Raw genomic sequence first — 24,626 nt, 5'->3', positions numbered from 1 at the left:
TCATCCCCCCTTCCCCCTCCCGCCGGCTCACCTGCCCCCCCTGTCATCTGGCTCCTCATCCCCCCACCCACAATTATATTATCCTCTCTTCAGAATTACATTGGACGAAATAACATCTGGAAATGTGTTGTGCTGCACAATAGGTTTATTTAGACCCTGTCATGAGACAACTGTTCTCCCATATTATTGCTGATGGAGCTAGACAGCTTACTGAATAAATTTAGTGTGACACAAAAAGTCAAGACAAACACTGCAAGTAAGAGTCAATATTTATTTGATTAATAACTTACAAAATTTTCACAGATTTAATTTATGTAAGGAGAGCTAGTTTATTAAACATTTTACAGATTTTTGTTCACCATGTAATACATCAAGATCCTGACAGTAGTAAAATAATACTTGGCACAGTTATAAATAAAGAAAATACAAAAACAATGTATCCATAGCTTAAAATGTAATGATGCTGTTTTATGCATATTAATTTTCAAAAACAAAATCTGGTGGACACCGAAGAACATAGAAACCCGCAAAGAAACAGCACATGTTTAGGGCTGAGACAAAATTTCCATTTACTCAACCTATATCAGATAAAGCTGATGTGATTTCACTCTGAATCAGCTTCACGAAAATTTGGAAGCGATGTAGTTTTGCTGTAATACGCAAATTGTAAGTTTAATAGTTTACTTGACAGAAAAATGCTGCGTAAATGGCTTTTCCCATTCTGATGGTTTCAGGTCATAGGTCTCAGTATTCCTCAAGATAATTAACTCTTTGTATTAGATTTGTATGCCCTAAATCCGGGACATTTGCAAGTTGATTCTAAACCTATTATATTTTCTACTGGCCAAATTTTGCAGTCCATAATGAAGCAAAACTCCCACTAGGGAGCGATGCTCAATTAAAGACTGCAAAATTAACCTCATATTACCACCAAAGTCCACTCTTGTTTTGCAAACATTCTCGTACACAGACTTTGTTAGTTAATTGGACAACTAAAATAATAATGTACTTTACACAGTAAATCAGTGGTCCCCAATCTTTTTCGTCCGGCGGGCACCAAACGACGAGCCACGGAGGACCATGGCGGAGGATGAGCATCCGCTGAAATTCCACCGACAAGCATCATCATCAATAGGCATCGCTGCCAAAATGCTGCCGACAAGCAGCGTCATCCAGAGCAGCATTTCGGCAGTGATGCCTCTGGATGATGTAGCTTGTCGGCGGCATTTCGGCAGAGGCTAGTCCACCGGCCAGTATGCGGGTGCACTTAGATGCCCCGGCAGGCGCCATGGTGCTCATGGGCACCGCATTGGGGACCCCTGCATTAGATTACTGATGCTATGAAATGTATTTACTAAAAACTTTCAACTGATTGAAGTTCTTTATGTCAGCCAACCCCAAATAGAAATGGGGAAAAAAGTTTTTCCTGGAGGTCCAGAACATTACCTTTAATTGTAAAATAAGTAAAGACATTTTGAAGGGTTATTCATATTTTCCATTTAGAAATTAAAAATATGAATAAAGGTGTTATTTGTTCTTGTTCATGTTAATAACAGAATTGTTATAATTCTAAATTCTGACAAAATGGCAAAAACCTCTTGCCACCCCTGTAACCAACTCCCCCCAAACACTGTATCAAAGATAATGTTGATTTTTCCCCCCCAGTCTTAAACATTCAAGTACACTAATGTTACATTTCTGTAAATCTTGATATCTGGTACTTGCAAACTACGCGAGTGTCTTGTGATCAAAGAAACAGCTAAAGAAAAAAAATGTCTACTTGCAAATACTGAACATCACCTATTTACAGTTTCACTGCTCCTCTTACTAAGGCAAGGGGCGGGAATACCACTAGATTGCTTTTATACTTGAAATCTGCATATTACAGGGAATGCTAATTTTGCCAAGCATCAAACATGCAGTGAATTTGCAGGGTATAATGCCTATTAACAGCAGTATTGAACATCACTAAAAGCTCGTTAGATATCTTCCTACACTTTTTGTTGATAAAATGAAATGAGCAACCTTAAATATACTAACACACACTCACAAGGAGAAAACTATTTGATAAATTATTTATATACAGATACACATTCTTTACAGTGGTCTCTATCAACTGCTTCCAGGTCCCCTCTGAAAACTCCCTTCACAGATTTCTCGAACCACTAGGATGCTACAGCACTTAAAAGAGAACTAATCCAAGTCTCTCTGTAAACAAATAGTTAGGGAAACAGTGAATAATTCACCATGAGTATAGGAAAACGCCATAACAGAAAATCAGTGCATCACATTCAACAACAAAAAGCCCATTTGGAATGAGATTTCAGATCATTCCTTACCTTTCAAACATATTTGCAGTGAGAGAACTAAACAGAAAAAAATCTCAAGGGTGATTTCCACTTGCTGACATACCATCTTCTTCAGAATGTCCTATTAAATTTTCCATTCATATGTGCTATTAACAGAGATCACACTTTACTTAAGCTTGGATTCAATCATTTTCTATGCAAACAACATGAGTGTTTTAGTCAGTTTTCATGATTTGTTTTGCAATCACATGGAATTTAAAACTGTTATAAACCTTTCTTTTCTATTACTGCGATTTTGCATTCATATCTTTGGTCCCCCTATGCAACTTCTCTTCAAACCTTTCCAGTCACTATGCAATACATTACACTGGATCACTCTTAGTATTAAACTGTTTATATCATTTGTTCAAAGATATCAAATTAAATTGTGTTTTATTTTTTGCTGAATATCATATAGTATATATTGTGGTCTATTTTTAAAAAGTATATCATGCACTTAAGCAGGGCTTTAACTTCGACAGAAGAGCTTTACTTATTCGTGCAACTGTTTATTTTCAGACTATACAACCTCGAAACAAGGTTATTATGTGTATTTCACTGTACCGGAAACAGATGGCCATAACTGCTGACAGCCATAAAATATAGGTAACACACTTATTTGTGAACATCTTCCTCATGTGCCCTGCTTCAGCAGCTTAACACATTACAGTCAATCCCCAATAAAACCACATAATTTTAATCACAGTATTGAAATGCACATTTTCCCATGTACACTATACTATAGAAAAATCTATATAAAATCACATTACCTGAACTAAATGTAGCAATCTTAATGAAGTCTGACTGCGCTGTGAAATTTAGTTTTAGACTCCAGATTCTTACTCCAATGGAATTATTCAAATTGAGAAATGAATATTTCTGTTCAGCACAACATGACTAGGTATGTCAATACTTTCATAATCTCATGCTCCTTTGTAAAAGGTGTTAAATAAAATATCCAACAACAAATGCAGTGAGTATGTTGTTGTGAATAATTCTCATGTTAAGAATGGTTAAAATCCCTTTTTGATCTTCCTCCTCTTCCTTATCAGGATTGGCAGTTTATTCTGTCCATTTTTACCTTCGTTAATAAAACTCTGATAAAGAGAAGGTACCGTAAGATTCATCGTTAGCCCTACTCATAGCATGCTACGGTTCAAAGGATGTGGATTCGAGAGAGAAATTTTCAGGCACCACTCAGATCTGATATGCTCACAGGATGAAGATGGTGCTACACTAGCTGGTAGCCTGCTCCTGAAGTTTGGTCATATTCTATTGTATACTGCCTTGTCCAGTCCACAATAACAGGACGAAAAAGACCACAGCATCTGAATTCAAAGAAGTCTATAATATTCCTTATACATCCATGGCTAAAAAAAACCAATCAAGAAGACATACGTTAGTAAGTAACATCTCAAGTCATTGAACATAGCACAAGTTTGTCTACTTCCAAATTTACCATGTCTGCTTGCTCTCCAAAAAGTTCTCCAAATGTAGAAAACCCAAATTCTGAGACCACAGCTGACTCTTTAACCTTAAATCAGCCATTCCCCAAGATAGTATGCCAGGGTTATATAACAACCCAACATCCCACCTTAAAGTTAAGAAAAAATGACCTGCTAGAATATATTTGATAGAAAAAGCAAACAATAGCACCAATAGAACATTATATAAAAACAATTGCAGCATTATCCTGCCTTTGATTTCAGATGATGCTATTTTATTTTTTCCATTTTGTAATATGTGAATATTACAACTTAAGCATAGACTGAAAAATTACATGAACTCAAAAATAACAAAACTGAATAAGCTCAAGAGAAATCCCTGACCCATGAACCAATTTCTATCCCACTGAGGCAACAGTTTGAACCAACAAACAGGCATTACAATGCATCCTGAAGGACATGCTCTATTGGACCAACAGGAAAGCAAAGTTCAGAGCTGAGTGCCATCAACTAAGACCAAAAATAACATTGAAATTTAGGGAAATACGAGAACAAGAGCTTCCAAAGTACGGAGTATGAGAAGAAGTGGTATTTAGGATAGCTAAGACACAAAATACCTAGGGATTTTTAGATCAAAATCAACACCTTAAACTGCACCCAGTGATGAACTGGAGGTCAAGGCAATCTGTAGCACATGGGTGTAATATATTCCATGCCACAAACACCGCTAACTGGGTGGCCACATTCTATGCTAGCTGAAGTTTCAGATGATTTTGAAAGCCAGTCCCACACAGTGTATTGGAGCATACCGTTCTGGAAGAGGCAGAGACATGGATTCAAAAGGAATCATTGCACCACAGAAGGGCCAGACATGAATATGAAGTAATTGTTCTTCCAGGATCACCTTCAATTTAATTAATACTCGTCTTCAGCTTATATGGTGGTTCATAGGCTAAAGATCAGTGTGAATCCTTGAACACTACAAAATATAGAGTATACACATCTCCGTGGACCTAGAGGACAAGACTGATAGCTTCCAAGTCCAGCAGCTGTTAAATCATAGACCTCATTGTCAATTTCTTAAAGTTTTACAGTCTCTAATATGTAAAAAAATCTCAGGAAGGCAACTTATTTTTAATCCGAAAGTTTCTGTTTGCTTGAGGGCAGTGAAGCCTTGTAATTACACTGAAAGATGAGTAGGGCTTGATTTTCTGGAAATCAAAACTTAGGTAATAGGATGTAGACTAGAAAGATGAGAAGCAACAACAAGAACATCTGAACTCCTGAAAGGACATTAAGTAAACAAACCGTGATTGACACTTTTGCTCCATTTTGTAGGCAGTGCTTATTTAGTCAGTTCAAACACTTGTTTCATGATTTTAAGGAACACATCTTCTAAAAGCTCCTAAGCTAATGGAAATGGCTACAGGATATGGAATTTGAAATCAGTGAGGAAAGGAATACATTGCATCTGCTCTGGGCACAGGCTTGTGTTCCTCAGACAAAAAGAAATCTGATTGTGGCTGTTGTGCATCTCTAGAAAGGTCATGACCACATGAAGCCATGTTACTAGTCTCACTTGCTAATTTCTTTTGCATGGTAGGACTTGAGAAGAAATGTTGAAGGTAAGTCCTTTTACTAGCACAAAAACAAACTTAGTGAAATGGCAACATCCCCTACAAGGAAGGTGCTTTCCATTTCTTTACCAACAAAAAGACTATTACCTTCCTGGGAGCATAATTTTTTTTTTATGTTAAATCGTCAATGGCTAGATTCATTTAGGAATATTAACAATAATTATAAGTCACTTTCCATAATCAGATACATTGGCTTACGGTAAAAACAGCTGTTCAAAAAACTGAAATTCTGGGATCCTATCAGCATCTGGAAGATAGTTTTCAGCATTCAGCTCTGTTTTGTTGCATTCAGTTGTGAAGTTCATTTGTGGGTTGGCTATCTAAATGAGACATTTTTTATAAACTTACTTGAATGGGCTTTCAATAGATGTTGTTGTGACTTTAAAGTGCTTGTATCGTCTTGCATTCATCCTCTCATTTGTAGTGATACCTAAACAAGATATCTAGAAAAGATGAGAGATAAAGCAAACAAACACTTAGAATTTCCAAAATTAAAAGCAAACCAGGAGAGAGAGAGGCTGGGAAAAAAAACCCCACATTTGTTTGTTACTTTATGGTTGTAATTGTGCAGGACTATTTGGTGCTTGTGAAAGTCAGGGGCTGTTTAGTTTGGGACCAGGCACAATGCAAGCTGCATTGCTCTGCCTGTACATCTGCGTTATCTGAGTCTTTCTTTCTTGAGTGAACAGAACCAGCTGTATCAAATTGTGTAGTAGTTTTCTGTTTTAATAAATCCTGATATCCAGAAGAAAAATCCCTAATAATCTATACTGGAGATAATAAATAAGATAAGCAATTATTTTTATTATAGTAGATATTTAGGCATTATCTTAAACAATTTTGAAACAACTTTTTTTCCTTCTTGGCACTGATATTTAAAGTAACTATAAGATGATATTTTTGTAATTTTTTCACCTGTAAAATTTTGTCTCAATAACAGGAAGTTCTAAGAAATAATACATTGGGATGAAAACACCTTCTGCATGGGTCATTTGACTCAAGAAGTGTGAACAGTTTACAGCAACTACTCCATAATTGTTTTGACCTAAAAAGGGGGAGTCTGAAAAAGTCTTAAATTATGCAAGGCCTGGATTTACTGTAGTATATTGCATGTGCAACACTGGAAACAAAAGTAGAAGAACTCCCTTAACAACTGGGCACTATTATAAGCTAATGCTTTAGAATTCTTAGTGTCATATGGTAACTCAGCCCCATGTTATGGGATCAACAAGCCATGTCTGATAATCCTGAGCATTCCGGAAATTACACTCAGGTTTACTTGCCTCTTCTGGATGTACTGAAGTTTTGTCCCTTTAACAGAGAGGTATCTAAAGAAAGAGGACACGATTTCAAAAAAACAAGAGCCTTAAGTTAGGCACCTATTGCCAGGTTCTGTAAGAAGAGGCCTGATTTTCAAAATGAATGAGAACTCCTGAGTACTCATATTCTCTTCTGAAAAAAATCAAGCCACCTATTTAGGAGTTTAACTTTAGGAAACCATTTTTGAAAATCTTGGCTAGGTCTTTTAATCTTCTCCAGGGAATAAGGTAGCTGCTTGGAAGACAGAACAGAGAGTGGCAAGGAACAATAGCAGAGAGTGAACCCATCGGAATGGTCAGTCAAGGGATCAGTGAACTTTACTTTCAAACCATCAGAGAGGAATCAAGAGAGGGGCTGTGGAGTTAAAAAAGCAAAGAACAAAGCTCCTAAGAGAAAGGCCAAGTTAGGATCTCTAGGAACAGATTTTAACAAGTTCTTTTAAGTTATCTACTATCTTTCTACACACAATAGTATAAATAATGATTTGGACACATTAAATAATGTAGTTATTTCACATTTCGTTTTTCATATTTCCTACACTGCATGTTTTCTGCCTTGTAAACAGTATTAAATACAATTATAGTAATTTTGCCTTCATCACATTTAAGGGTACAAAGCATTTCACGAGGCGCCGTGAGGAAAGCGTTCTTCCAGATTCCATAGAATTTGAAGAAATATCTACCAACATATCCCATTCTAAAGCAGGGGTTCTCAAACTGTGGGGGTCGGGACCCCTCAAGGGGTTGCAGGGTTATTACATGTTGGGGGTCGCAAGCTGTCAGCTTCCACCCCAAACCCCGCATTGCCTCCAGCATTTATAATGGCATTAAATATATAAAAATGTGTTTTTAATTTATGGGGGGGGAGTTGCACTCAGAGGCTTGCTATGTGAAAGGGTCACCAGTAAAAAAGTTTGAGAGCTACTGTTCTAAAGTAACTTACGTATGGAGTTTAATGGATCCTGGGATAGTTGGGGATTGGAAGGCACATTGGAAAGTTGCACGTTCACATTTCTTTAGTACTCTGGTGCTTTATATTGGTTTGGAAGCCACACTGAATAGATGTGGTCACCCTGGCTCATTTATCTTGGGCAGGAAATCCCATTGGAAGGTAGTGTGGTGGCCCTGGATCACAAGTATAAACTTGGAATCTATATTGGTGGTTGCTCTAAATCATCGTTACAGGAGAGAAGGAAAAAGCTGAGATGCCTGACACTTTATTTCAAACTTTGGAGTGTGGATCTTATTTCTGATATAACTGGAAACACTGAAGTGGTAACTAAGCCCTTGTGAAGAGACGTGTGATAAGACTTTGTTCTTTACTGTTAGGACAGATAAGGAAAAGTATTCCTTTTTTAATGCGGCTAATGTGATGTATTTGAATATTATTTTCTTGTCTAAACCTGTAGTTGATAATTCTAATAGTTGGCCTATGATTTTGTTAAGATATTTGAATAAACTTTCCTCCTTTGGCTTTTGTACTGACAGATAATGCAAAACACACAATGGTCTCATTAGATGGGCAGACATGAGAACATCTGAAATACAGATCCCAGCCCCACAGAACATATTGAACTGTCTGGCTCATTCCAAGACTACTCAGACAGATTGTTCATCCAGGCTACTGTTTTGAGTATTGGTTAGAGTTTCAGTCTGTGTTACAAGATTGCTGGTCAGACATGGTAATGAGGTGTCTGGGAAAGAAGAATGACAATTACATTCAAGGGAAAAGCTAAATGTCTGATCACAAGAGATCTTTAGTGTGAGAAAATTCAAAGAATCTATTTATATTTTAGCATATAGAATTACATATTATGTGAACATATTCATTAATTTCAGTGGGATATGTGAATGCTCAGTGATTCTTAGTGAGGAAAATGCACAAAATGCATGAAAATTGTTTCAGTATAGTGCATCTTTTACTCCTGACAGAATTCTGCACCTCTGTGTATCCCCCCGCACAGAAAAATGCAAGAGAAATCTGCGAGGGGGACACATGCCTCTCCTCTAGCAACACATGTGTTCAAGCGAGCCTGGAGCAGCCTCAGACACGCAAATCACTGGGGGAGGAGGGCTGGGTGTCTGTGCCTACATGGGAGACATTGATCACTATCAATGGGTAGGGCTAGGCGTGTGTGCCTGCCAACAAGCGAGAGAGACTCAGACCACGTCTACACTACGCGCCATTTCGGCGCGTTAAAATCGATTGCTCGGGGTTCGATATATCGCGTCTGGTCTAGACGGGGATATATCGAACCCAGAGCGCGCTTAGATCGATTCCGGAACTCCACCAAAACAAACGGAGTTCCGGATTCGACATGGCGAGCCGCGCACATCGACCGCGCGTGAAGACGGTGAGTAACGATTTCTAGATATTCGATTCACTACCTATCTCGTAGCTGAAATTGCGTATCTAAAATCGATTTTCGCGCGTAGTCTAGACGGGGCCTTGTCCCTCTCACTTGCTACTACAGCTTGCCTGGCAGGGAGGGTGGGCTTTATTATGAATGAGGCAGAGTTTGTCCCGAGGCAGAAATGTAGCAGCCTGCTTACACAGTAATGTTGTTAATATTCCTATTGTTAAGTCCATCTCAAGGAGTAACAAAACTGTAAAAGTTTCAGGCCCCTACATTGCAGAGTGAGTAAGTTCCATAAATGACAATAAGGAAACAGCTAGGAAGATCAATGTGCTTTCTCACCTTTCTGTGCCAATGACACAAGGAGTTAATTACAGCTCAGAATTTATGTTTATTACCATTTAAAAAAAAAAAAAAAAAAAAGACTTGAGGGCAATAAACATTCCAAGCAGTCAATACAAGTCAGGCATCAGAATCAAGCACTTCCCAAAGTACCGAGCCAGTTCAGGACAATGATTAGCAAAAACCTGTACGACTTCAGTTGAACAGTCGAGCATGTTAAAATGGACATCTACGTTTATAGGTTTTTTTGTTTGTTTGTTTCTGTTGGTGTCGTAATGAATGTAAATGAAAATCCAGGATTATACACTGGAATTAGGGTTGGTTACAATTTGTAAAACCAGCAGAAAACTGTGGGCACCTTAATAGACTAACAACGTTTGGAGCGGAGCTTCGGGTGAATACCCACTTCGTCAGACGCATGTAGGGAAATTTCCAGGGCAGGTATATATATGCTAGCAAGCAAGCTAGAGATAACGAGGTTAGTTCAATGAGGGAGGATGAGGTGCTGTTCTAGCAGTAGAGGTGTGAAAACCAAGGGAGGAGAAACTGGTTCTGTAAGTGTTTGTAACTTATCTTTCATGTGTTTAGGTAATGCTGAATAGTTAATTGTGACTTTTTTCTGCATTGTAGTTTAAATAAATTACCAAAATAATTGAAACTGGTGTGATTATACTGCATTATTTTGACAAATAAGTATGCAGAATTTTGCAGGATAATTAATTTTTTGGCTCAGAATCCCCCCCCAGTACTCTTTTTGCATTGGAACAGCTGCATTGCTATTTCCTTGTCTAGATGTTTGTTCAGTCCTCCCAGACATATGTATGCCTTCCATTATCATTTCTGAGATCTTTAAGAATGGATTTATAACTGCCACCATCCTTTCCACAAACTATACTAAAATATATGTAAATAACCTATTGACTTTGAAAAATTAATATAGTTCTTAGTATGAGAAATATTACCTGCATAATATCAACTTTGATGTTTTGTATTGTACTTTACAGAGATGTATACATAGACATTTTTCTGAAGAGTAAAGTTATGTTTACAAAACTGAGTCTCATCTGTAACTACTCTGATCTACAGCAAATACACACAATTTCCTTTTTATATGCATTTGTAGTTCTATTACTTTTATTTTATGTAACAGCCAAGAGCCTGAACTCATTTTACATTGAGCTAACAATATGTAGACCCAACTTACTATTTTTAAGCTATATATGTACTAGGAAAACGACCACTGCTGACAACAGTTAACAAGAACGGGTCCCCTCAGCTGGAAACCGTTTAACTACTAGTGTAGATTCCATTGAAAAGATTTTGTCCAGTTAATTATACAATGCATAACTGAGACCAGACTTACACAACTTGTATTCATTCAGTCACTGAACTGTTTTAATCATGTTTCACTCATGCCTTCTGCAATAGTGTTAAATATTTTTGTACCTTTACACAAGCAATTAAACAGTTTACAAACATGAGTTGAAAAAGAGACAGTGAAGACCTACTACTGACAACCACTATCAGCAATGGATTAGTTTCCCAATACAGACAAACCTATAGTCTAGGGCTAGGCACCACATACTCTGCTGCAAGCTAAATGCAACTTCTATGGCAAAGCCATTCATATCTGCGTGCTCCAGTAGGAGAAACTCGAAATTCTGTGGCAGTTTCTGATAAACTAAGGATAAATGTTTTTACTAAATGAAGATGAAATTGAATAATACAATTAGTACAGTATTGCATCTATAATTTATTTTGATATCAAATTAAATTTATTTTACTCCTCTGTATTTTCCTGTGCCACAGGTTTTTTTAAGGCTGTTGATTCATCATAGTTAACTCACACGATTAACTAAAAAAAATTAATCGTGATTAAAAAAAATTAATCATACTGTTAAACAGAATACCAATTGAAATTTATTAAATATTTTTGGATGTTTTTCTACAGTTTCAAATATATTGATTTCTGTTGCAACACAGAATACAAAGTGTACAGTCCTCACTTTAAATTATTATTTTTGATTACAAATATTCGCACTGTAAAAGTGATAAACAAAATAAATAGTATTTTTCAAGTCACCTCATACAAGTACTATAGTGTAATCTCTTTACCGTGAAACTGTAACTTACAAATGTAAATTTTTTTTGCTATATAACTGCATTCAAAAACAAAACAATGTAAAACTTTAGCACCTACAAATCCATTCAGTCTTACTTCAAGTTCAGCCAATCGCTAAGACAAACTAGTTTATTTATATTTACAGGAGATACTGCTGCCGGCTTCTTATTTACAATGTCACCTGAAAGTGAGAACAGGCATTCGCGTGGCACTTTTGTAGCCAGAGGTATTTACATGCCAGATATGCTAAACATTCGTATAACCCTTCATGCTTTGGGCACCATTCCAGAAGACATGCTTCAATGCCGATGATGCTCGTTAAAAAAATAATGCATTTGTTAAATTTGTGACTGAACTCCTTGGGGGAGAACTGTATTGTCTCCTGCTCTGTTTCACCCACATTCTGCCATACATTTCATGTTATAGCAGTCTTGGATGATGATCCAGCACATGCTCATTTTAAGAATACTTTCACAGCAGATCTGACAAAACGCAAAGAAGGTACCAATGTAAGATTTCTAAAAATAGCTACAGCACTCGACCCAAGTTTTAAGATTCTGAAGTGCCTTCCAAAATCTGAGAGGGACGAGGTGTGGGCCATGCTTTCAGAAATATTAAAAGAGCAACACTCCAATGCAGAAACTGCAGAACCTGAACCACCAAAAAAGAAAATCAACCTTCTGCTGGCGGTTGAAGCATGAAAGGACATATGAACCTTTAGTGCATCTGGCATGTAAATATCTTGCGATGTCGGCTACAACAGTGCCATGCGAATACTTGTTCTCACTTTCAGGTGACATTGTAAACAAGAAGTTGGCAGCATTATCTCCTGCAAATGTAACCAAACTTGTTTGTCTGAGTGATTGGCTGAACAAGAAGTAGGACTGAATAGGACTTGTAGGTGCTAAAATTTTACATTGTTTTATTTTTGAACGGTTTTTTTTTTTGCACATAATTCTACATTTCTAAGTTCAACTTTCGTGATAAAGAGACTGCACTACAGTACTTGTTTGTACGGGTGAGTTGAAAAAGATTATTTCTTTTGTTTTTTACAGTGCAAATATTTGTAATAAAAATAAATATAAAGTGAGCACTGTACACTTTGTATTCTGTGTTGTAATTGAAATCAATATATCTGAAAATGTAGAAAACATCCAGAAATATTTAAATAAGTGGTATTCTATTATTAACAGTGTGATTACTTGTGATTAATTTTTTTAATTGCACAATTGATCGTGATTAATTTTTCTAATCACGTGACATTCCTAGTTTTTTTTAATGACAAAGAACTGCATGGAAAATGTTGTAAGAGGAAAAAGCTGGAAATCTGGTAAGTTGGGGACCTCAGCACCTGGGAGGAGCCTGGTGGGAGTCAATTTAGCTGGAAGCTTCTGCTAAAATCATTAACAATGAACAGTTACTTTTGACATATAAACCATTACACTGAATTTTTGAAACAAGACTATGCAGATGCAAATTAGATACCTTTCAGAGCATGCTAGCAGGGTCTATGTGGGGCAATTAAACCACAACATGTTACAGTGCTTTATAAATCAGACCCCTCTAGAGAGCTGTGCCGTGCCATGTAGACAAACCACGCAGTCTCGAGTTCCTGATGACTGCTCCACTAAAAGCTACAAGTGTCACGAAGGTGATAGGTGAAAGAGTATCAGCATTTAAATCTCTTTCAGTGCCATTTAGAAGCACTAATAATTTGCAACAGGCTTTAACCATGTAATATGAAATAAGAGTACAGTTTTCAAAAGCACTTAAGTGACTGAAAAGCCTAAGTCCCATTTTGAAAAGTGACTTGGGAGGATAAGTCTCACTGAAAGTCAATGAGACTCAGGAGCTTAAGTGCCTGAATTGCTCTTAAAAATGGGACTTGGATAATTTTTTTCAAAAGTGCCTAAGGTTTCAAACAAAGAAAATGTTAGCCAAAAGTGATTGAAGGAAACCTTCCAATGTAATTCAATGAGTATCTTATTCAAACTATCTTCACTTGTATGGCTGTCAAGGGAGCTACTGAATAGAGACTTCTGATCCCTTTCACTCTTAATAAAATGATCATTTGTACAAAGACCTTCACACTCTTTCAACTCCCAATAAGACAATCTCCCTTTTGCCTGGTGACCCCCGATTCCCTCCCTATTCTAAATGAGGCAACCCCTATGACTGACAACACAATCACCTTTCTATTCCCCCTGCAAACCTTGTTTCTGCGATCACTGAGCCTTGTTTTATAATAATGTTAAGTAAACTGAAAAAGGAATATTTGATGTAACGGGAATGCAAATTTACTTTCAATATTTAAAGTTGACTATAATAAGAAACAAAGTGCCTTGCCATACCTGATACATCTGACACATGAGTAATACAGCCACCCACATGAAATGAAACACACTATTTAGAAACATCCAAAACATCCAAGGTGAACAGGTGGCAATTTGTGTAATGTACGTCCACAATCCATCCTTTGTGTAAGTAGTCTCACAATGGATTCCCCAGTCTGGAAGAAGAAAAAAATTATAGATTTAAAAATCATATAAAATCCTCAGATCACACATTTTTTCTACATATCAATGTAGTATTTAAATTTGAACTGGTCAGAAAACTTTGACAAAATGCAAGTTTTTTTATGAAATATGGAAATAATTTTCAAAAACCTTCACAATTTGTTCCTCCTTTTCTAACCAGCTGTAATTTAAAGTCACAGAGATGATAGTAACTTAATGAAGGGCATGGAATAATAGTAACAAGGACTGTACAGAATTCTTAATGAGATATTTTTCTATAATATCTAGGTATTCTTCTATTCTAGAACACCTGAACTGAGCAGATACTAAAGCATACCTCAATTCCAATACAAATAGTATCAGAGTATAACTCTGATAGTGCAAATACTCATATGAGGAACTAAATGAAATACTGTACTTAAAAACAATTAAGAAAAAATGTACTCACAAGAGATACAGCCATAAATCATCCAACAGATCATAAAAAGCAAAAAGAACAGATATCCCATGAAATAGCGATGGTTCCCTGCTCCTAAAGATGAACACAAACAACATGAATTAATTTTTTCCGCCTTGAGAAAAGTCAGTAATACGCTTGATGGCTGATTGACATGTGAATTAAATTTAAATTATTTTAGGACAACACTGCTAATTACTTTATATGGAAACATTACTCTCTGGAAACATTACATTAGTCTGTAATATCTATAAGACTTCTTAGAAGCTTGAAAATAGGTGTTTTTCTCCCTTACAATTTTGCCCTTTCAATAAGGCCAAACATCGTTTTATTTTTCTATGCTCCTACTATATTGCAGCTGAAATTCACACGCGCTTGTTTAATTTACAATCTGCTTTATTGATATCAACACAGCTTTGGGAACCGGTTAGTTAAAAGCTGTTGCACAGCCAAGAAGAGCTCAACAACTGTTCTGGTGTGTCTAAAAAATACTGAATTATTTTTATTTCCTGGCAACAGAGGGCAGGTATATTTAATAAGACGTTCACAAAATAGAAATCTGGACAAAAATCCACATCCTCTTTTGACAATTAAAGGTATAGGACGAGTTGACCTTAAACTGTTTGACAGCCAACTGAAAAGAAAACATTCAACAAAAAGATGGATAGACAACAATTTAGGTAAACAAGATGTTAACAAAAAAACTGGTTAAATTAATGAATGAAACTTAAAAATTCTACGTGTAATTACATTTAAAATGAAGTGAATAACACATAATGTAACAGCATTTGCTCAAAATGAAAGACAGTTACCTTTTTTGTAACTTGGTGTTCTTCGAGATGTGTGACTCATGTCTATTCCATAATAGGTGTGCGTGCTCACCATGTGTAGTGGTGCTGGAAGTGGTGCTAGCAGTACCCATAGGAGGAGAGCGACCCCTGGAGTAACGCCTGCCTGGCATGGTATAAGGGGAGTTGTGTGCTCCCCCCACCCTCAGTTCCTTCTTGCCAGACAACTCCAACAGAGGAGAAGGAGGGCAGGAGGTGATTCCAAGCTGGATCTGCTGGAGGTGGGTAGGAGTTCACAAGTTCTCAGGACACAGTACCGCCCTGCCGAACCTGGTGTCATCCCTGGTTTGGGAGACTATCACATAGTGCGAGGTGGACGTGTGAACCGAAGACCACGTGGCAGCCCTTCAAATGTCCTGAATAGGGACGTGGGCCACAAAGGTAGCCGACGAGGCCTGCGCCCGCGTCGAGCATGCCCTAAGAATAGGTGGCGGGGGAACACTCGCCAGCACATAACAGTCGCTGAGTGGAAATCGACTGGCCTCTTACGCACTCAGCTGAAGCAACAAACAGCTGCGAGGACTTTCGGAATGGCTTGGTTGGCTCGAGGTAGAAAGCCAGAGCCCACCTCACATCGAGCATGTGGAGGCAGCATTCCTCATTAGCCGCCTGAGGTTTGGGGCAAAGAACTGGTAGGAAAACATTCTGACCCATGTGGTAGGTGGAGACCATCTTTGGGAGGAATGCAGGGTGTGGGCAGAGCTGGACCTTGTCCTTATGAAACACCGTATACGGTGGCTCAGAGATCAGGGCCCTGAGCTCAGAGACCCGCCCAGCCGACGTGATAGCAACCGGGAAGGCCACCTTCCATGAGAGGTGAGACCAGGAACACGCGGCCAGCCTCTCAAATGTGGGCCTATAAGCTGAGCCAGCACTAGATTCAGGTCCCACTGTGGGACCAGGGGCTTAGAATATGGGTAAAGCTGGTCCAACTCCTTAAGGAACCAGCCGGTCATAACATGGGAGAACACCGTATGTCCTTGCACTGGGGGTGGAAGGCAGATATGGCTGCCAGATGCACCCTGACTGACAAGGGTGCCAGGCCCTGGGCCCTCAGGTGAAGGAGGTAATTGAGGATAAGCTGGATCGGGGCAGCTGTTGGGGATACACCTTGGTCCGTCGCTCACCTAGCAAAACAAGACCACTTCACCATGTAAGAGTGGCAAGTGGAGGGTCGTCTACTCTCAAGGAGCACGCGCTGAACCGGAGCTGAGCGTGTTCTTGCCTCGTCACCTAGTCACTGAGCAGCCATGCCGTGAGGTGAAGAGCTGCCAGGTTGGGATGGAGGAGATGGCTATGGTCCTGAGAGAGCAGGTCTGGGCGGAGCAGCAATGGCCACGGCGGAGCCACCGCCAGGCTGAAGAGGGCCCCCTACCAGTGCTGCCTGGGCCACGCCGGGGCAATGAGAACCCTGTCTTTGTCCATCTTTATTTTCTCTAGGACCCTGCTGATCAGCGGGAATGGGAGGAAAGCATATAGGAGTCGGCCTGACCAGGTCAGATTCAAAGCATCAGAGATAGCGCCCCTCCCCAGGCTCCTCCAGAGCAGAACTGGGGGCATCGTTGGTTCTGTCAGGTCGCGAACAGGTCCACTTGGGGAGTTCCCCATCTCCAGAAAACTTGGAAGGCCACTTCCAGTTGTAGGGACCACTCGTGCTGAAAGGAAAAGTCCCTGCTCAAGCAATCTGCCCTCATGTTCCAGGCACCCGGTAGGTGAAAAGCTTTTAGGTGGACGTCGTGGACTACACAGAAGTCCCACAGGCTGAGGGCTTTGTGACAGAGGGCGAAGAATCGGGCCCAGCCTTGCCTGTTGATATAGAACATGGAGGCCATGTTGTCCGTGAGAACCCTGACTACCTTGCCTTTCAAGTGCGAGCAGAAGGCCGTACACGCCAGCCACACCGCCCTGAGTTCCTTGACATTTATGTGAAGGGTCAGGTCTTGCAGAGACCACAGGTCTTGGGTCTGAAAACTCCCCATATGGGCTCCCCAGCCCAGGTCCGATGCACTGGATACCAGCTCCTCTGACGGGGCCCTGTCCCTGAACGGCAGCCCTCGGAGCATATTGCTCAGTGTGGACCACCATCGTAAGGAGGCGGTCACCGAGTTCGGCATGGTGAGGACTTGTCCAACCTGTCCATGGCTTGGGAGAACTGCGAGGCCAGCCAGAGTTGTGGGGGCTTCATCCTGGGCCTGGCGTGGTGGACCACATATGTACATGCCAATATGTGACCTAGCAGCTGTAGGCAGGACCTGACTATCGTCACCGGGAACTTATGATCGAGTTGATGAGCCCTTTCAGGGTCTCGAACCTGTCTGCGGGGAGAGAGGCCCTGGCCAACATTATGTCCAGGAGCGCCCCGATAAACTCTATGCATTGCACTGGGACTAACGTGGACTTGGTGTTGTTTACCAACAGGCCAAGGGTGGTGCATGTGGACAGGTGGAGCACCACGTGATCCCTCACCTGCGACCGGGAGGTGCCCCTGACCAGCCAGTCGTCCAGATAGGGGAATATCTGGACCCCCCAGCACCTGAGGTAGGCCGCTACTACTGAAATGCACTTTTTAAAGACCCTGGAGGCAATGGACGGACCAAACAGGAGGACCGTGAATTGGTAGTGATTCTGTCCCACCACAAAATGGAGGAAGCGCCTGTGCCCCTCGAATATATGGATATAGAAGTACACATCCTATAGATCGAGGGCCACTTACCAATCCCCAGGTTCCACGGAGGGGATGATGGAGGCCAGGGAAACCATGTGAAACTTGAGTTTTACCAAGTATTGGTTCAGACCTCGCAGGTCCAGTATGGGTCTGAGCCCCCCTTTGGCCTTCGGGATAAGGAAATACCGGGAGTAATACCTCTTGCCCAGGAACTCCTTGGGCATTGCCTCTATCACTCCTAGTTCCAGGAGCCTCCCAACCTCCTGCTCGAGCAGAGCCTCTTGTGATGGGTCCCCCAAGAGGGACAGGGGCGGGGGGTGGTGGTTGGGCAGGTAGGAGGTAAACTGGAAGGTGTAACCTCGGGAGATGGTGTTGAGGACCCAGCAGTCTGAGGTGAGCCGCGACCATTCTGGTAGGAACGCACACAACCGATTGGAAAAAGGGAGATTTATTGGGGCTGAAAATGGGCAGGATACTCCTGAGCATCCTGTCAAAACCGCCTTTTACCCGCCTGCTTGCCATCAGAGGTTCCAGGTTGTGGGGCAGAGCGGTACTCTCTTTGCAGATGTTTCTTACAGTCCCATTGCTTCTTATGTGCGACCTCGTATTTTGGGAGAGTGGCCTGGGTGGGAGCCTGCTGTGGCATGAACTGGGGTTTTGCCGGAGCAGGGACATAGAGGCCCAGGGTCTGGAGGGTCGTATGGGAGTCTTTCATGCTGTGCAAGCTTGCGTCCGTTTCCTCCACAAATGGTGCCTTCCCATCAAAAGGGAGATCCTGCATTGACAACTGCCCCTTGCTGGATAACCCAGAGAGCAGAAGCTAGGACGCCTGTCTCATGGACACCCCCGAGGCTATGAACGGTGCGGCCATGTCCACTGCATCCAAAGTGGCCTGCAGAGATGCCCTTGCGGTGGCTGCCCCTTCCTCCATGAGTGCCTTAAACTCCTTTCTATCGCGCTCCTGGAGAGAGTCCTTGAACTTGGGGAGGAATCCTCAGAGTTTAAACTCGTAGCGACCCAGGAGAGCCTGATGGTTTGCTACCCTCAGCTGGAAGCTTGACGACGAATAAATTTTTCTCCTGAAAGCATCCAGCCTCCGAGAGTCTTTGTTCTTTGAGGTCAGGGCTGGCTACTCCTGTCACTCCCTTTGGTTGACCAACTCAAACACCAAGGACTTGGGCGCCATGTGGGTATACAGACACTAGTTCCCCTTAGTGGATACAAAGTACTTGTGCTCTGCCTTCTTAGAGATGGGAGCCAATGAGGCTGGCGTTTGCCACAGGGCATTTGAAATTTTAGCCATCCCTTCATGGAGTGGCAAGGCCACCCTGTCTGGTGCCGAGGGGGACAGCACATTGAACAGAGAGTCTGAGGGCTCTTCCATTTCCTCAGCGTGGAGATGGAGGCTCGCTGCCACCCTTATTAGTAAGTCTTGATCGACCCAGTAGTCCTCCTGTTGGATAGAGGGGGACAGGGCCGCAATCAGCTCCTCCGGACGGGGCAAGGAGGCCAGTGCGGTGCTTTGGGTGTCGTCCGGCACCGGAGGATCCATCACCTGGTCAGATTCCGGGAACGGCACTGAGAAAGCAGAGCCCATCAACTCATTTCTCGGCGGTCTAGGTATGGAGGCTGATGATGCTTCCGATGCCCCAGCCACCAAGCGAGCCCCACCAGGGGCTGCGCTGGAGGCCACGGTGCCCATTGGTACCACTGGGCCAGCCACGACGCACGGTTCCATTGCACTTGCTGAGGCACCGGCGGGGCTGTCCGATCAGGCTGGCTACTGTGGCCTGTAGACAGGCGACTGTGAGCGGAGGTGGGGCTGGCGTACAACATGCTGCTGCTGCCTCTGGACAGGGAGCGGCAACAGTGCTGGGATCTACGTCGACTGCAGGACCATGACCTCGAGGCGGGAGAACGGCACTGATGTTAGTAACTTCTCTGCATGTGATCTCAACAGGAGGAACTGCAATGGTGAGGAACCAGCAATTGACGCCCTGAGCTATGGTGCCTTGGCGGAGACTTCGGGCAAGATTCCAAGTGGGAACGGCATCGATGGTCATGCCGTGACTGACTGCGGTACTCCCTTTGAGGCGAGGACCATTGGCGATGTCCGCCGCGGTCCCGTCTGAGCTCGCTTTGTGAAGACAAGCAGTGCTGGGAGTCTCGATCAGATGGCACCCCTCCAGACAGACAGATGGCACCCCTCCTGGTGTCGAGGGCGATCCACATGGACTGAGCCCTGAACGGTCACTAGGCCATGAGCAGTGTCGGGAACGTTCCCTTGACTGAGACCGGTACCGGGCTGGCGATGACTGCAGTGATCCCAGCAGTGGCTTGCCTCTGGATCCTGGGGCCAACATTGGTGGTGTTCCCAGCACTGGCATGGATATGATGTCCTTAGCCGCCTGGAGGGCTTTCAGGCGCAGTGCTGGGTACCAGATCAGAGCAGCATGCCGGGGTCGGGGCCAGAGTCAATTCCATCAGGATGGCCCGGAGTCTAATGTCCCTTTCTTTTTTAGTCCAGGGTTTGAATGACTTGCAGATCTTACACCTTTCGCTGATATGGGTTTCTCCCACACAGTCTGTGTGCAGGTCACTCCCTGGCATAGAACGCCTACAGGAGCCGCACAACTTAAATCCTGGGGCATGGGGCATGCCCTGGCCCGGGCTCACTAACTAAACTCCACTGAAAACTAAACTGACTACAGGTACTACTGAACGAACAGTTCTGGGGACAAGCTACAGCAAGGCTGGAGCTGAGCAGTTCCGACGCACCTTCACTGGCAGCAAGAAGGAACTGAGGGTGGGGGGAACATGTAGCTCCCCTTATATCGCACCAGGCAGGCACCACTCCAAGGGTCAAGAAGGGTGCTCTCCCCCTATCGGTACTGCTAGGGGAAAAACTTCCAGCACTGGTGCACGTGGCAAGCACGTACACTTACTATGGAATACACATGAGCAATCACTCAAAGAACTACTTTTGCCATGCATTAATATACCTGATAGATGCATTTCTAATATTATGATACATTTATTTGTATATATACTATTTGGAACTTCTCAACTTTCCCTTAATTTGTAAAATACATTCACTAGTACAGTACTCCAATGACCCTAGGATGTGCACTAACCACACAGACACTACACAGATGATAATAGGCTACAAAAGATGTGTCCCTCTGTACGCAAGCAGCAGAGCACTGAATTGGTCATTTTTGTCAAATCTTTTGCCTATTAAACCACGAGCTTCCTCCAGAGACAAAAAATAATCAATTGCTTTTAACAAGTGAAATGAACAAATAAATAAGATAAAAGCAGAAAACCCAAACATACAAGTTAGAACAAGCACACAAGGCACTTCCTTTCTCCAAAATCAAAGAGCTTCCTTCATCTGAAAACATGTTGCAATGTTGCTTTTATAAGCAACGAATATATGAGGAATGATGTTGGAAGTATGTGTTGGGAGGTGAGTGTGAGAGACAGAGACTGTGTGTGTGTTGTGAGAGAGAGAGAGAAAGGGTACATAAACACATGCTGCTGGCTCTGCGCACTCTGCTATCAGCTGGGTGGCACTTGAATCTCTCCTGTGCAGCTGCCCAAGCGAGCAGCTTACAGGGAACAGTTTCAGCGACACATGGGGTCAGGGTGGTGCAGGGACACATGGGGACGGGCGTAGGGTGGGGGTACAGGGGCAAACTGGGACGGGGCAGATATGCTTGACTGAATGAGAGTCAAAAGAACTGTTCCATACTTCTCTCACCCACACCCAACAGCTCTCCAGGTTCACTGCCAGGCTCCCTCCCAGCAATTAATTTCCTCTCCCTCAGCTCCTCTGACTCCCCCAAGCCTTTGCACTGCTTCTGAGGGTTGCGGGAAACACAATTCTGTACTGTAGTTTAAATGAATTATTACTCAAAGTTCTATATTAATATGCCTAGTAAGGAATCTATTTGTCAAAAAAAACATTTCCTGAATCTTTTTTGTTGTCTGTATTATTTCAGACTTGCTTGCTGACAGGTATCTTGAAATGATTTACCAAAATAATTGAAACTGGCATGATTATACTGTGTTATTTTGACAAATAAAATATTCAGAATTTTGCAGAATTTTAAAATATTGTGCACAGAATTTTTAATTTTTTTGCGCAGAAATTCCCCGGAAGCAGAAAATCCACCTAGATGGCAAGCCATCTTGAATCTACTGACACATAGCAATGAATTAATTGAGCACTTGGCTACAGTTCTCTAAAGAAAATACTTGTTTGTGAGTTTACCTGTTACCCAGACTTTAATTTGCTAGTACTCCATGCTTCATCTTATATACATTAAAGAGACTAATTACCACTGTAGTCAGTATATGCACTCTTGTTTTTGTAGGAAATGAAAAAAATGCTGTATTGATAAGTAACTGAAAATGTGATTAATGATTTGCATTAGAATTCATATTTGACAAAAACATACGTACTGTTTATGGGGTGTTATAATTATTGCTGAAATAAAACGTTTAAAAATTAATAGGGATGAAATCAGTTTACTTAGGACTTGTCTACACAGAGCAGAAATATGCACCAGAGGGGTTTGCTTTCTAAAGCACACTTGTGTCGCATGCGAACTGGCCCGGGTAGAGTCTGTTGGGGCAATCTTTTTAGTTCATGTCAGGAGGAACACCATGGTCAGTTAGTGCAGGTTGGTGCACTTTAGAAATCACACCCCTCTACTGCACACTTCTGCTCCATATAGATTAGCCCTTAGAAACAAAGCTATAGGTACTTATGTGTGGATTGGTAACAGAGAGGAGAACTGTGAATAATGCAATGAATCAGAAAAAACGAAAATTCAGGCTGAACATCGAGATGCTTTTGGTAATACTGAAGACCTAGACTAGTCTTTCGCAGGAAGTTGTCAGAAACCATGTTACTGTGGTCATTTAAAACAGGAATTTACAAAGTACAGAGGAATATACTGTAGAGAACGATCCTGCATTGAGTGGACAAACTGACCTAACTGTATTTTTCCCGTCTCTATTTGTTAAGGTTCCATATTTGAGCAATCACTTACCTACACAGTTACCCACCCATGGACAGTGGTGGTCAAACTTTGCTATACATCGATTGCACACGCCACAATGTTTGGACCTCACTGGCTTCCGTATCTGTTTGACAGATATTTATGGACATATAATTACAAAAAGCTTTACAGTACAGTGAAAGGAAAAGTCTGACAGATTTACACTGGTGGAAGAAAATGAATTTTAATGCATGTTAAAATACTTTGCTGCTATTAATCCCTTAGATCAAGGTCAATAGGAATTTAAAAGCCTAATGGCTAATTCAGATTCCATTAAACAATTAGTGTCTTGAAATTTCATCATACGTATGGTATAAAATGTTGCATCTTAAAAAGTATCAAATATTTATTTCTCTTTCCATCCACCCCAAACCTCTCTAATCCTCTAGGTATCTAAGTTTTGGGTGCAAATTTGTTTCATTTCAGCTATTTAATATTTAATATTGACAGACTATTACATTATGATTGAGATGATTCTTTGGGCATTATTCATAAATGAACACTAATGTAAACAGAACGCTGTTAATTAAGCCTATTTACCAATTCAAGAATATGGACTTAAAGAGAAGTTCCAATAGGACTTTTGCTTCAGTGTTCACTTTGACAATTTTGAAAACCACTCCCAAACTGAATATATTTTGTAAAATTAAATATTAAACGATTATGATGACAAATCAAGAACAAAATACATGAACAAACCTTGAAATACAAAATATATGTACAAACCTTGAAATTAAAATACATTTAAACTTTAAAACTAAATATTTAAAAAACAACTTCATTTTTACTTATCCCTTCAAATCTGAGTTTAAAGTTCTATGTTTATTATACAAAAATGAATGACACCACAAACATGATAGAAGTATTTCCATTAGGTGTTTGTCATGTTATTAATTCTTTCATGGAAATAAAATGCATACTTCAGGTCTCAGTAGGTAAAAGCAGGAAGAAATTATTTTTAAACACTTGTGTTTCAAAATGTAAACATAACTTGCAAGTCTAAGCAACTAATCCACAGACAATTAGTAAATGTTAAATCACTTCAGGATTTAAAGAAACTTTCCAGTTAACCTGGAAAATATCTAGACAGTTTTGACACAAAGCAAAAAAGATACTTCTTTTTCAGGCTCAATATGTCATTTAACCCAAAATTTGTTCTAACCCATTTTAAAATAAAATAATTCTGTTTTGGAAGGTTTTGTGAAGCTTACTTATCTCTTAAAATCTATTTGAGGAAGGCTCTTATTTTACATAGGTCCTAAAACAACTAATCTGCAATGCATATACCAAAAGGGGTTTTCCTTTGTATGGTAAAAGGGAGTATAATACAATATTTCAAGAAGCTCTCACAATAACTAAATATGATTTTGTGATGCTGCCTATACAGATCAACAAAAGACTAAATTACATGTGTATGCAGACACACACACACACATGTAGGTATGTAGGTACATCATGTTACATTACATCAAAAAAAATCAATGAAAGTACTTCAGTTTCA

At 40.9% G+C, this 24,626-nt stretch overlaps 1 protein-coding gene across 1 annotated transcript in view; it reads right to left on the bottom strand.

Moving 5' to 3' along the window:
* Positions 1–257: 257 nt before the first annotated feature.
* The window catches only part of ZDHHC17 (zDHHC palmitoyltransferase 17), a 134,212-nt gene continuing 109,843 nt past the window's right edge, over positions 258–24,626 (bottom strand). Inside the window, exons 13-17 of the mRNA XM_032805454.2 lie at positions 23,117–23,210; positions 14,535–14,618; positions 13,922–14,079; positions 5,779–5,873; positions 258–3,718 (exon numbers count right to left, since the gene is read on the bottom strand). Of these exons, the coding sequence (XP_032661345.2) occupies positions 3,580–3,718; positions 5,779–5,873; positions 13,922–14,079; positions 14,535–14,618; positions 23,117–23,210 (570 nt within the window). The 3' untranslated portion in view covers positions 258–3,579. The remainder of the gene's footprint in view (positions 3,719–5,778; positions 5,874–13,921; positions 14,080–14,534; positions 14,619–23,116; positions 23,211–24,626) is intronic.

Source organism: Chelonoidis abingdonii, chromosome 1 (genome assembly GCF_003597395.2).
Source record: "Chelonoidis abingdonii isolate Lonesome George chromosome 1, CheloAbing_2.0, whole genome shotgun sequence".
Lineage (NCBI taxonomy): Eukaryota > Metazoa > Chordata > Testudines > Testudinidae > Chelonoidis > Chelonoidis abingdonii.
Note: the sequence above shows the minus strand (reverse complement) of the source record. Positions and strands in the feature narration are given on the sequence as shown.